Source organism: Amblyomma mixtum, chromosome 7, assembly GCF_055824585.1.
Source record: "Amblyomma mixtum isolate Tamu chromosome 7, ASM5582458v1, whole genome shotgun sequence".
Taxonomy (NCBI): domain Eukaryota; kingdom Metazoa; phylum Arthropoda; class Arachnida; order Ixodida; family Ixodidae; genus Amblyomma; species Amblyomma mixtum.
In genome coordinates, this window is record NC_143018.1 from 132,100,145 (window position 1) to 132,114,919 (window position 14,775).

The 14,775-nt window shown below is 46.1% G+C and overlaps 2 protein-coding genes across 2 annotated transcripts; one reads left to right on the top strand and one right to left on the bottom strand.

Moving 5' to 3' along the window:
- The first annotated feature begins 5,610 nt into the window (after window positions 1–5,610).
- On the top strand, window positions 5,611–10,819 carry LOC149337620 (uncharacterized). Its single transcript, XM_089554919.1, has 2 exons — window positions 5,611–6,269; window positions 10,587–10,819. Exons 1-2 carry the CDS (start codon window positions 5,885–5,887, stop codon window positions 10,817–10,819), a joined length of 618 nt encoding a protein of 205 aa, XP_089411045.1. The 5' UTR covers window positions 5,611–5,884.
- A 1,215-nt stretch (window positions 10,820–12,034) lies between these two features.
- On the bottom strand, window positions 12,035–14,507 carry LOC149337621 (uncharacterized). Its single transcript, XM_089554920.1, has 3 exons — window positions 13,995–14,507; window positions 12,844–13,049; window positions 12,035–12,719 (listed from the first exon to the last, which is right to left on the bottom strand). The coding sequence occupies exons 1-3, from the start codon at window positions 14,505–14,507 to the stop codon at window positions 12,239–12,241; spliced, it is 1,200 nt and encodes a 399-aa protein (XP_089411046.1). The 3' UTR covers window positions 12,035–12,238.
- Between the last annotated feature and the right edge of the window lie 268 nt (window positions 14,508–14,775).

The following is a 14,775-nucleotide window of genomic DNA, read 5'->3' on the forward strand; positions in this document are numbered from 1 at the left end:
AATTGCTTCCAACCTAATTGAGTATGGCCAACTCAATGGTGACCTCCAAATTTAGGTGGGCCACCACCGAAATTTGACTTCGACCGACTAGGATAAAAATTGCTGCCTGACCTAATTCGAGTATGGCTAACTCAATGATGACCTGCATTCTTAGTCGCACAAGTTTCACGTCTATATCTCAAGTAATTTGTGTCATGCCCACTGGGTGGAAAAATACGGCTAGAGCCCTGGTGTCCCATATATTGGACATCGTGCTGGGCTGAAACTATCAGTGCTGTTGAAAAATTCTCTCTCACTTTTCACCTTTCTATTCCTACAAGCTTATTCTGAAAGCCTACAAAAAAATTGTGAACTGAAATTCATCGCGGGTCTCAGGAGGAAATGACGCTTAAGCTTCGCCTTTAGGAGTGGAACACAAGAGCTTGTTCTAGCACTGCCAGGGAGTCCACGGAACGCCACCACCCGTTCGGCGCTATTTCTTGCCCTTTGAACGTAACACTTTTTGAGGAAAGAAAATGGCGCTGTTATTCTCTCTCGTCCCTGATAGAAGAAAGAGAATGTGGGGCCGGAATGAAGAAATTGAAAATTGTATTTGAAGAAAGGAAATTACGCAGTAACTGTCTCGCATATCTCGGTGGACACCAGTCATCCATTTGTAGAGGAAGGGAGGAAGTGAGAGTGAAAGAAGAAAGAAAAAGAGGGGCCGCAGTGAAGAAAATGAAAAGTTTATTTGAGGAAAAGAAATTACGCAATAACTGCCTCACACTCGCTTCTCGCGCATGCGCAGTTGGGGCTCTCCGGGGTCCGCGATATCGCCCACACCTACCGTAGTGTTGCTTCCGTAACAACAAAAAAAAACTTACTTTCCCTAACGCCCCATTTTTTTAAACTTGAATTGCAGAAGCGGTGTGCTCTCCTGACTACCACGACAGAAGTTGTGTTCTGGGCTCACTTGTGGACAACCATCGTCGAAGGGTGCTGAACACTACCAGCAAGACCCCCAGCGCCGTATTCGCTCGAGGAACATAATTCAGTTCAGCGGCAGCCACCTGGGTTGAAAGGAGATGTGTTCAACCTCCACTCCGGCGCCCATGTTTCAGTGAACTTCGGCGATGTTACGAGACACGTGCACACTGAGACAGGAGGAGAGCCATTGAAATGCTCCGAGGACGCAGCGGTGTTAGCGAAGTGCGACTGTCAGAGCGATATGCGCTGTCACACAGGAGGACGACCGTATCACAGTGTTATGTGCCTTTTTGCAACTGAAAACTGTACAACGCACACTGGCAAAAGCCCCTTAAATTGCGATGCACGTCCTTCTACAGCAGCAGAGTCGAGATGTGTCACTCCGCATGATAGTACGCACCGGCACGACAAACGCTCAAAGTGCGATGTGGAAACTCTTACAACTGCACACTCTTCACCCTTAACTCGAGGCAAACGTACGCACACTGGCGAAAAACCATTCAAGTGCAGTATGTGGCCTTTTAAAACTGCATATTTTTCACACTTAACTCGGAACAAGCGAACTCACACTGGAGAAAGACCCTTCAAGTGCGACGTCTGCACTTTTTACGACTACTCGATCTTCCACCTTAATTCGGCACAAGCTCACACACACAGGGGAAAGACCGTTCAAGTGCCATTTGTGCCCGTTTAGAGCTGGAGACTCTGGGAGTTTAGCTGGACACAAGCGAATTCACACTGCGGAAAAACCCTTCAAGTGTGACATATGCCCCTATGCAACGTCTTAGAAAGGGCATTTAAAGCGCCATAAGCTGACGCATGCTAGCGCAGAGGGCTATCGCTGTACCCTGTGCTCATTCACGTGTTCAGATAAGGAGAGACTCAGAGAGCACGTGTCCGGTCACAGGCACTGAAATCTTCAGATGGGTTCGCCAATTTCAGGAACGTACTTGCCGATGGAGTCCACTTCTATGCTTCTTACCAGATAAATAAGACCCCTCGATGAGTCGTGACGTGAGGCGTATTGATCTTAAAATCCGACGGACATCCGTACTCTACTACTCGGTTCCTAATGGAGGGAGATAAAATGCAAGATTACCACAGCTTTTATTCTCTATTCGCTCTTCGCATTGCTGCATTGTCTTAGTTATAAGTGATATTTTAGAACTGGACACAGCATCAGTGCTTTGATTTTTGTCCCAAGAGTAAAAGTTCGTATACAGAAGAAGGTATTGAGCAAAAATTACGGAGGGCACTTAAGACTACGTGCTTGCTTAGAATTTAAAAGCATCCATATTTGTATTTTTATTCATTTTTTTTTTATTTTTATATATATATATTTGTCATTTTAGCTTCCTTTGTAATTGGATGCCTATTCGTTACCACACAGTCGTCAGACAATGCGTATACAACGCGCGCCTATGTTCGCCTAGAAGAAATGTGGTTTTGCGACCTGTGAGTTGTATGCTCGCCTCACAATCTGAAAGCCCTGGGTTCAATCCCCTGCACCTTTGGAAGAATTGTTAGTTTTCTGTGTTGTGGGGACGCCTTCGTCCCCTGCGTTCACTTTCCCGCATTGCACCCCACTGTTGTTAGCTGCCCCCGAAAAGCACTCCTCTCGGTTGGGTTACTTTTAACTAACAGGGGAGGGCGCTCGCGTCGCAGTGACACCAGCGCCACGGATGGCGTTTTGCTGCGCGCGCGCGAGGGATAGCTGGCTCTCTTCTCCCTGGGAAAGGGATCGCAAGCGGACGTTTCCGCGCGCCGCTCCGCTCTTCGTCGACGGGCGCCTCTTGGTCGGAATTTGCTCCCGCCGAGCCCGTCCCGCTCGGCCTCGGAGCCTATCCCTTTGCCCTACCGTGGGCGAACGTTCGCTCGTAGCCGTGCTGGTGAGTCGGACTTCCTCGATTCCTCAGTGTATTTTGTTGCTAGCTGGCGTTATTGTTGTTATAGCAATAAATGACTTGTTTGTGTCAGCCAGTGTGTCGTTCCTTTGTTCCCGTAGAGCAAGGCCCGCCGTGGTCGGCGTGCGCTCGGTAGCGTACGCGACCACGGGGTGGGGTCCGCGCGGTTTTGAACTGTGTCAGCCGCGCTTAATCGGGGAGAACATATTTATCTCGCCCCATTGCAAACCCCATATCTGGCAGCCTAACGTGGGGCCTGCTCTTGGAACATTGAAAGACTGTCAGTTCGGTTCGAGGAACGCTCTTTGTCCGTACTTGACAAGTGGTAGGCCTAGTGTGAATTTTGATCGCTAGGACCTGCAGCATGCTTTCTTGAGTGCGAGGTGTATTGCGCTGCAGCATGTTTGAACTTTTCAACATGCTCAGCATGTTTTTTCTTCGAGTTTTCTTGCCTGGAGTTTCTTCAGAAGAGCACGAGAACCACTTGGTCCGCATCGAGGGAGCGCGAGGCCTAGCGCCCGCGGAGTTGCCGAGCCCGAAGCGAGTGAGTACGGAAGCCGCGTGGGTGGTCCGAGTTTTCTGTATATATTTTCTCGCTGTCTCTTTTTCGACTCTGGGAGTCGCGGCTCCGGGAGCCGGTTGGCCTGGGGCCACGGGTGCCGTAGAGCTCGCTGGTATAGACGAGTGGCAAAATGGATGGATGGATGGATGGATAGGAGCGCCCCCTTTGAAACGGGGTGGTGGCAATTACCACCATGCTCAGCTTTTCTTTATTTATTATTTTTTTTGTTTACTGTGTTGGCAATTCTCATTAAGATTCTCCATCAACTTTGCCTACGGTTTCCTACTATTCTAACCTTATGCCACATCTCTGCTTTGGAGCAGCGGTTTGGAGCAGCGCCATCTGTATGCATGCACACGAACTTCGTTGCAGCCGCCATTGTGCAGGAAAGGTGCTCCGTGCCTCCGTGCTCGCCGTGCTACGTCCGTGCGCCCGCGCGACGCTTCTCCGCTTCTGGCTGCCTTACTTCAGTGGTTATTTTTCACTACCTGGCTGCACTGAACTACCTAAAGTCATGCCAGTTAACTGCTGCGTACCACTGTGCACGCAGTATGGCGGTTTCGACAAGCTGGGACGAAAAGTAAGTGCTTTCTGCATTGAGCTTCCGTAGTGTGCATGCCTTCAGTACGCGCGTGTGTGCAAGGCGTGACTTTTCGAGTTTAACGTCCCAAAACAACTCAGGCTATGAGGTAAACTGTTGAGAGACGCCGAGAGCACCAGATTAGTGATGCAGCCCACTTTCGGCCCTTTTAAAGTTCGCCGGCATCGCACAGCATACGGGCGCGTACTGTGCTTCTGTAGCCGAGCGCCCCAGCCGCTGAGCCACCGCAGCTGGCCCTAACGAAACGGAGCGCCGCGGCTGGGGCAGTGCGCGTAAATTATGTGTTATCCCGCTCCCACAGGCGCCTCGCCGTGTTTTTCGTTGGCACCAAGCGTGGATAGCCCGACGACGGCGACGTGCTGATTGCGAGCTACCCGAAATAGGACTCTAGGCAGGTGTGCCTTTAAAGTTGATGAATCTCGTTCATATTTATCGTAACTTTTTTTTTTATAAATAACAGCGTCAACCAGCGTAGCAAGAAGTCTACAAGGACTGCATTTCAAGGCACAGTTCGTATGATTCGGCAAGAGATACAAGACTGCTAAGGCAGAGGTTAAGAGAGGTTTCGGCAGTAGTAGTGCGTTGCTGGATTATGGCCAGGGATATGGAAAGCTTGACATATGGTACCCTATGTCAGCATGCTGAAAAATACAGTGCATTAGCTGGCTGGCATTCAAATCGTTGGCGGGTATATGCAAGATGGCATGAAGGCTTACTTAAAATAGCAGTTGTCTAAAATGACATGCATGGGCAGCGTGCAGCTGCAAGTCACAACAGTGCACAGTGTAAATGTGGAATTTTATTCTCAGGTCTCATACCACAGATTTCCGAGGAAACCAGACCTATACCAAAAATGGATCGTGGCCATTAGGCGTGACGAAGGTGCACTTTTTAAAGTGCCGAATGCAACAAAGGTCTGCTCTCTTCATTTTCTCGAGAGTGACTAAGTTGCAAATGTTGCAAACGGACAACGGCACTTGCACGACTTTGCTGTGCTATCAGTGTTTCCATTCAAAAATACCAAGCCTCCAAGGAAGCCACCAGCTTCAAGGGTCCCTTTTCAGAGTGTGGCACCATCAAAGAGGAAACGATGTGCGATGGACACGTCACCTAAGACAGTACAGCATATGCCTCTGAATGCTGATCACAGGAACCTAACGGATGAAGATATCCCTGCTTCCGAGCATAGCAAGCAGGCAGCCAATGATGACAGCCCAGGAGATGAAAACTGTGCCAAAATTATCAATAGCCCAAGAAATACAGAAGGCAGAGAGGTCTCAAGTACTGAAAATGAAGGCGTCCAGCAAAAATTCCCTTCGAATGTACACACAAACACTGTTTGCTCTTGCGGAGAAGCTATTGCACAGTTAGAACAACAACTAGCTGTCAGCAAGGCAAAAGAACTGGAAAGCAAGAAAGAATTGGAGTATTTAAAGCTACAGCTAAAATCCAAAGACAGTGAACTAAATTTGCTCCGTAGTGAGCTAATCCAGGCACAAAAAAAATGTGGAGAAAGCGGAAGGAACTGTTGCATTTGATGTCGAAAGATTTAAAGATAGCACAGAGGACATGCAGTTTTATACTGGTCTTCCTAACTATTCCCGTTTTCTTACCCTCTTGGAGTTCCTAGATGTAGGTGAAACTGGTGAGAACATCTCGCGCAGTGATAGTACCAGTACTGGTCTCAGAACCACAGCAAACACTGGACGACGACACAAAATAAGCATAGAGAATCAGCTTTTCCTTGTGCTAGTGAAGCTTAGGGTGGGTCTTTTTCACCGGCACCTTGCCCATTTGTTCCACATTTCAGAGAGCACAGTTTCAAGGATCCTTTCCACATGGATAGATTACATGTATTTACAGCTTACAGAGCTTTCTCTTTGGTTGTCACGACCAGCTGTAGATGCGACCATGCCACCTGCATTCAAAGAAAAATACCCTTCAACGCGCGTTATTTTAGATGCCACTGAAATAAGATGTGAAGTACCTACATCTTTTGTTACACAGTCACAGGTTTATTCTTTCTATAAGTCGACACACACACTTAAGGGACTAATAGGAATTGCACCTAGTGGAGCACTGACATTTGTGTCCGAACTTTTTACGGGCTTCACATCGGATAAAGACTGCGTCATCAAGAGTGGATTTCTGGAACTTCCCTTTGAAACAGCAGACTCAGTCATGGCTGACAAAGGCTTCAAAATAGAAGAGCTCTTGAAAAAAAAGAATGTGCAACTGCAACGATGCCAACGTACACTCACCTACATCGCCTCTTTGTCGTGCAGATGCTGATGTTCGCGCTCGTGCCTTTCAGTCCGCTTGCTGGTGGTGTTGACGCGAGAGGAGCCATCGGCAGCACTCTTCAGCCGGGAACGTCGTCCTCTTGTCCCCGGAACTCCGACCCTCCGTCCTCCATCCCGGCCGGACCGCAGTCAGCTGGCTCGCTCGAGTCGGCACAGTGCCTTCTTCGTGCCCCCTTCAGCCGGCCTACCACGGAATACTGCACGGATGCCAACTTTGGTTCCTGCCCGAGTACGGCGCATGCTCCAGTCTACCCGCCCACCCTCCTCCCAACGATAACCAGCATGACTACGTCACCAGAGCGTGCAAGCTACTTAAGGACTGCATCACCGCCCGCGCCGCTTAATGGGCTCGGCAGCACTGCAACGATGCCAACGTACACTCACCTACATCGCCTCTTTGTCGTGCAGGTGAGGTATGATAAATCGCTATTTGCGCGGCGTACGCGTTATGCGGCCTTGCTAGTGCTGCCGAGCCCACAGTGTTGTGTCGCAATTACCTTTGAATGTGTTGGCGTCATACGTCAACTGCTGATCTTGTCGGGTGACGTCGAGGTTAACCCGGGTCCCAACACCCGCGGCGCTGCTCCGCAAGATAACTCTGACATAATGGAGGCTTTGCAAGAACTGCGATCTGGCCAAGCATCTTTGTTGTCAGAAATGAAAACAATTCGTTGCACGTTAACTGAAAACGACAAAGCGCTGGGGGAAATAAAACCAGACTAGCAAAGATTGAAGATGATTGCGCAACATTTGCCGCAATAAAAACCGATATCAGCGATGTTCGGGAACTTGCGGAGCACAATGCCGGTGAAATATCAAACATTATGTCTAAGCTGGTGGATTACGAAGACAGGGCGCGCCGCTCGAATTTATTATTTTTTGGATTAAAAGACACCAACCCTGAAACATGGGCTGAATCTGAAAACTTGATCACGACGGTATGCAAAGAAAAACTAGATATAACAATCAGCCCCAAAGACATTGAAAGATGTCACAGATTAGGAAAATTTGATGCCAACAAAAACAGACCAATCATTGTTAACTTTGCTCACTACAAAACAAAAGAGAAAATTCTTTCCTCTGCTAGCAAACTAAAGAACAGTTCCTACAGTATTTCGGAAGATTACTCGAAAACTACCCTCTCTGCCAGGAAACAGCTACTTGCATTTGGTAAATCACAAAGTGAGAAATACAAACTCCGCTACAATAAGTTAATCATCGGCAGCACTACCTACATTTATGACCATATTTCAAACGAAGTTGTTCCCCGCACCCCATAGATACTACGTAATCCTCCGGAAAAGCCTAAGCTCCGCCCTTTGTCCATTCTTTACACTAATATTCGCAGCCTTGTACCGAAGTTAGATTCCCTCTCAAGTCTTATACGCACTACGGAGATCAACATAATTGTACTAACCGAAACATGGCTAAATTCAACCGTAGCGGACTCCGAAGTAACTTCCATGTTTCCTGATTTCAATATCTTTAGACGCGACAGAATTAATAGGCGAGGAGGAGGTGTACTAATAGGTGTTCATCATTCTTATCCTTGTTCCGAGATTAAACTTGATTCCCCTCTCGAACTCCTTTTCATTAAGTGTCATGCCTCGTTCCCTCCTGTTATCATTGGTGTTTGCTATCGGCCCCCTGATCTAACTGATTCCTTTGTTGCCCACTTACACGAAGCACTCCGCGTGATAACTACGTCCTATCAGCACATACCCATTCTTTTTTATGGTGACTTCAATTTTCCTGACATTACCTGGTCCGATCTTCCCACCATTACATCAAAAAATAACATTGTAAGTGACTTTGTTAACACGTGCCTAACCTTTGGCTTGTCTCAAGTCGTATCTGAACCTACTAGGCACACTGATCATTCCTCCAACATTCTCGATCTCATTCTCACTTCCCACCCTGATAAAGTTTCTACGCCACTTCATTTACCCGGACTTAGTGACCACTCCATTATACTAAACACATTTTCATTCCAAGTCCCAAGTTTGAAGAAAACCAAAAAAACACTTACATTATACGACAAAGGTAACTACGCTGCCATGAACACAGAACTAACCGATTTTGGGGCGTGGTTCGTCCATGACTTTTCAAGCCGGTCAGTAGAAACTAACTGGTCCCTTTTCATACACAAAATGCATCAACTAATAGATAAGCATATCCCTACTATCACGATCACAGAAAAATCATCGTCACCGTGGTTTAACAACGATCTGAAGCGCCTTAATAACAAGAAGAAACGGCTTTTCCGTACAGCCAGACGTGTGAACACTGACTGCTCATGGAAAAAGTACCATTGTGCTGAAAAAACATTCCAATCTCTGGTAAACCAAACTAAACGTTCCTTTTTTTCATCAGTATTACCTGCTATGCTTCTCACTAATCCGAACAAGTTTTGGAAATCCATTAATCCTTCACGCAACACACCTATTACTTTACATGATGAGGACCATAATCTCATTCCGGAATATGATGTCTGTCGCGTTCTAAATTCTTTTTTCTGTTCAGTTTTTACTAACGAACCGGACGGCGAATTACCGCACTTCCCTGTCTTCGATCATCCAGCTATGCCAGACATTTTGTTCGATAGCAATGGTATTAGGAAACTAATTGAATCATTGAAAGTGTCATCGTCATCTGGCATTGATGGCTTGAACTCTAAAGTGCTAAAAAATACTAAAAACGTGGTTAGTGTCATTTTGTGCCATCTTTTTCAACACTCATTATCATCAGGCGTGCTTCCGCAAGACTGGAAAATCGGTAAGATCGTTCCAGTCCCCAAGAAAGGTTCATCGTTTTCATGTAAAAACTACCGCCCTATTTCTCTTACGAGCATCTGTTCAAAACTAATGGAACATATTATTTATTCTCACATCGTTAAATTTTTAGTTTCGCTCAAGTTTTTTCATCCTAACCAACACGGCTTTCTAAAAGGACTTTCCTGCGACACCCAACTAGCCCTTTTTGTTAATGATCTTAGCTCTCATCTTGACCTAAACATTCCCGTTGACACGCTCTTCCTTGACTTCGAAAAAGCTTTTGATAAGGTACCCCACAAAAGATTACTACTAAAACTTTCACGTCTTAACCTTACCCCCTTGGTGTTAAAATGGCTACAAAATTTTTTGACCAACAGAGAGCAATTTGTCTACGCCAACAAATCATCGTCACCTCTTTCCCCCGTTACTTCAGGTGTACCACAAGGCACAGTGCTTGGACCCTTGCTTTTTCTAATCTACATTAACGATCTTCCCTCTAACGTCAACTCGAACATCCGATTATTTGCCGACGACTGTGTAATCTACCGCCCTATTACCAGCAGAACAGACTCTGACACCCTCCAAACTGATCTAACCCAAATCAAAACTTGGTGCAAGCATTGGCTAATGTCCCTTAATATTACTAAAACATGCATGCTTTCTTTTGATCGCAGGCAATCCCATATTCCCTCAAAATATGTTCTTTTCGGTTCTGAAGTATCATCTGTTCTTTCCTGTAAGTATCTTGGCATCACCTTAACTCATACCCTAACATGGTCTTCGCATATCACGAACATCGCTAATGACGCTAACCGCACCCTTGGCTTCCTACGTCGAAATCTTCGTTTTACTTCCCCTTCTATCAAATTATTAGCTTATAAAACATTCGTCCGACCTAAACTAGAATTCGCGTCAGCAATATGGGATCCTCATCAATCTAACCTTTCTATAATCCTTGAAAAAGTTCAAAACCGCGCTATCCGTTTTATTTATTGTGACTACTCTTACTATACTAGCGTGTCCTCTTTAAAATCCAGAGCATCCTTGCCTAACCTTGAAACTAGAAGAAAAATATCTCGACTATGCCTATTCCACAAGTTCTATCATTCACCTTTAGGATCATCTATCATATCAACAGCTCATCGTCCTTCTAGCCGCAACAACCACATCAAGACCGTATACCCACCCGCTGCAAGAACAACATCTCATTTCCGTTCTTTTTTTGTCATATCATCTCGGGACTGGAACGATCTGCCGCCGGAAGCCGTACTCATCGTCAACTGCATCGACTTCAAGAAAAAGATTGAGGCCATCCTTATGTAATCAGTAATCTTTATGTATCCTGTAATCTTTATGTATCCTGATCTTTATGTAGTCTGTAATCTTTATATAATCTGCATGTAATCAGCCCATCCCTCATGTAATGCCCCACAACCGGGGCCTTTGAGGTAATAAATAAATAAATAAATAAATAAATAAACATTCCTCCATTCTTAATGAGAGGACAGTTCACTGCGATTGAAGTGAAAGAGACACAGGAGATTGCTTCCATCAGGATACATGTGGAGAGGAAGATAAAGAGAATCAAAGGCTACCACATATTCGACCGCCTTGTTCCTATCTCCCTGGTGCCTTTGGTGAACCAAATGTGGACAGTGTGTGCCATTCTGACGAACTTTCACCCTCCCCTTCTGAAAGACAACGAGTGATGAAACTTTTAATAAATGCTGGTTCTGCAGGATTCATTTACGGGGGGGGGTACCCAAAAGAAATCGGACTAAATTTTTTGGTCGCCAAAGCTTCTGTGGTACACTGGTACCGCGTTTTGCACTAGGAGCGCATACAACGAACATTCCAGAGTCAGTAAGCCGAGTGCCGTCGTTGAAGGAGGTCAGACTCGTTTAGGCAGAGTTTTAGAGTGACGACTGTTTTGTGTGAATGTCGTTTTTGCAATGGCTGATTTTCGTGAACAGCGTGCGCCGGTGAAATTCTGATTTTTGCTCGGAAAAAGTTGAATGGAAACTCTTGAAATATTAAGAAAGACGTACAAGGACGATGCTATGGGGAAATCTCAAGTGTTGCTGAATCGAATCCTGAAGCAAAGCAACAAGCATGCCAATGGAAAACATCAAATTCACCTCGCCTCAAGAAAGCTCGTCAGGTGAAACCAAACCTCAAAACAATGCTGATTGGTTTTTTCGACGTGAGAAGAGTCGTCCATTGAGAATTTGTTCCGCAGGGTCAGAAAGTTAGCCAGGCTTTCTACTTGGATGTTTTGAAAAGATTGGGCAACAGTGTGCGGTGGAAGCGGCCAGATTTGTGGCGGTCGGGTGACTGGTTTTTCCATCAAGGCAATGCCCCTGCTCACACAGCCCTGTCTCTACGACAATTTTGGACCAAAAATGGCATGACCCCTATTCCTCAACCCTCATACTCTCCAGACCTTGCCCCGTGCTACTTTCTTTGTTTCCTAGAATGAAAAGGCAGGTGAATGGAAAGCGTTTCGCTGATGTTGCTGAGGTGAAGAAAAAAACGACGGAGGCACTGTCAAGCATCACAAAAGATGAATTTAAACAATGTTTTGAAAAATGGAATGAAAGATTCGACAAGCGTATCATTGCAAGTGGGGAATACATTGAAGGAGATTGAAGGTCTGTGCTTAAAATGTGGACAAATAAGTTCAAACAAAAATAAGTCCGGTTTCTTTTGGGTACCCCCTCGTAGAGCTTGCATACGTTTCTGAAAACATCTGCTTTCAAAAATAAATGCCATAAAAATTAAAAAAGGTATTGCATAAGAGCATGGCTAGTTTTGTTAGCGTGATTTCTCCATGGTTACGGCGCTTGGCTGGGGCAGATGGGTGTTTCAGAGCTATCTTGGGGCGATGAAGGCGAAATTCTAGAGGCCCGTGTGTAGCTTGCGATGTCAGTGCACGCTAAAGAACCCCAGGTGGTCGAAATTTCCGGAGCCCTTCACTACGGCGTCCCTCATAGCCTTAGTCGCTTTGGGACGCTAAACCCGAATAAACCAAACCAAACGTGATTTCTCCCCTATTCCTCAACAGGTCAGGATTAGTTGTTCATGGGAATAGATGGCATATAAATAGCCTTGTGTTAGTGGCAGTGAGCTTATATCGTAATCTCAGATAGATATGGCAGCAGAGTATTAAAATAAAACTGATCTAGGACCCTTTTTGTACTGTCCCATACACTCTCCTGAAATCTTATTCTCTCTATCAGGATAAACTCTTCTCCATACACAACAAAATCGCCCCAAGATAGCTCTGAAACGCCCATCTGACCCAGAATCTGGTGGTAATAGTCGTGATCCTCTTTCAAGTGTGGCAATCCGTTAAGAACAGTGCTGCAGAATTCTGCTGTTGTCAGATCATCTGCTGTGAGGCCACGTAAGCTGTAGGGGCATTTGATTTCTACGATGCCATGGGACCCTTCCACAGCATCGTAGACAATTCGGTCTGGAGAAGCTCCCAGCCATGGGAATGCTGGGTTCACCAGGAGTCCACACGTAGTTATGACAGGAGCATGGCCCATCTTCTTGAGCACATCCTCGTACCTCTGGGCAGCTATTGCTTCTGTTTTGATCCCGTAGCTGGAAAAAAAAAGTCAGGTAAAATGTTTAAAATAAAAAAATTATTGCTCACAAACTCATTTTCTATATCACTTTGCTTGCAAACTATCAGAGTTGTGTGCACCGCTACTGAAAAAGTACTTACTTGATTGCAGGAACCCTAGAGAGGTCTCTACTAGCTGTGAGATTCTGTAGGCCCTTGCTTGTCCATGGCGACTTGCGGTTGAGGACTTGGCCAAACTTCGAGGATGTAATTCGAACTTTTCGACCTTTATGCCAAGAGCTACTTCTGGCCTGCTGTCTGCTGTCCTTTTCCAGTGCTTGTCCTTCTTTCTGTGTCGCATGCACTTCCTGCATTATAATAGCCAAGGCCATGAAAACCAAGAAAAAACATTCTTCACGACACTTGCAGCCATGTTGCCTGCTTCTATCACATTAGCATTACCACATAGTAGCATAGCAGCCACACTGGAGCAGGTCAATACAAACAGCAACACCCAATGCTACAATCAACAAAGCATACACCCTTAAGCCCACCTTTGTCGAGTATGACTGCTCGTAGCTACTACAATTTTTCTTAGAGTACAGTTACACCAAAGAGTCCAAGATCAGCAGCCCTTTCTGCTGCTGTTCAGCAGACTTTGGAGGATCAGAACAAACGGGCCAAGCATGTACAATCTAACTGTCTTTCTGTTAAGCCCTCAGTCGCAAGACTTCGCTCTATACTACCCCAGCGCAAGTTCTTTCCTTTGGTAAGCACTCACCATGCATGGACCATCCACAAGCTAAACGCACAAAATCTGTATGACCATACCAAAAAGCCACACCGCTGTGATGTATACATCACGGCAGGCACGCATCAACTAGGCCCTCATTAGCACCTTTCTCAATGGGATGCAATATAGTAGCTGCCGCTGCATGGACTATAAAGCAAGGCAGCACACGTTCAGAACAACAAGCAGCCATTCGGAGCACTTGAACCAGTAAAGCAATACCAGAATTATCACAGATGCAGGCAGAAGTAAATGCATTAACTAAGCACTGATGTCCCTCAATGCTGTTACACAAGCTCGACAGCCATAGACTTTTTGTTTATACCCACTCTTCAACACAGATGTGTATTTTAAGTTCTTGTGAGATTATAACAAAGTGCGATCTAGAAACAGCTATGAGATTTTAAAAACTCCTTGTTTTTCTGACAATAACTGCCGCTTCTGAGTACAACCAAGCAGGTCATCGATAACAGGAAAAAACCTGCTTACTCTAGCTTCCCTTTCTTTCAAAGCACTCACTGACCTGCACAATGACGTTCCCTTCGAGATGTATTTCAGGAATCCATGGAGCAGATTCTCGGAAGAAGGTGAGGGGAGGGATGTTCTTCTCTAAAGTGATGGCGGCAGGCTTCACACCAGACATCAGAACGGCGAAACCGTGCGGCAAAAGCGACTGCTGGTAGCTCTGTGGAGATAGAGTAGACACAGACCCAAACCTTGACTCTTCTGTATCCCCTTCATCAGTTAGCAGGAGGCCCCTCGCAAAGTCATTATCGGGGTCATCAGCTAGCAGGGCGAGCGCAAGACGCCGCTTGGATTGCTCTTGCTGCTCACGATTTCTAGTGCGCACGCGGCGTTCCTTGGGTAGCGCGATCCGAGGCGTGACGGCTCCGCCTTCTTTCACCTTGCGCCAGTCCACGGACTGCAGTGAGCATCCTTTGACAGTGTCACCGCGCGGTCTTCTCCACTTCTGCGGCAGATCCGTACATGAGAGCTCGTCAGGCGCCACTGTAAATCCTTTGCTTTTTAGCAACATCACCGTGCGCAAAACGGCTATCAAATGATTGCAGGCGAGTTTTCCTGCCGGACAGTCGCAGCTCCCACCTACGATGTGCGCTGTGTCGTCCAAGGCAATCAACACAGAATACGGTGGGGCATTCTTCTTTTTGCTTCGAAAGCACGGTGCTCTAATGAAGGCAAGACCACCACTGAAAAGAAGGTTAAGAAGTTAGCGTTTTGAACATAGATATTCTTCAATGAGAAAGGCGCACAAACCAACACACTGCGTTTTTAAATTCTGTAGA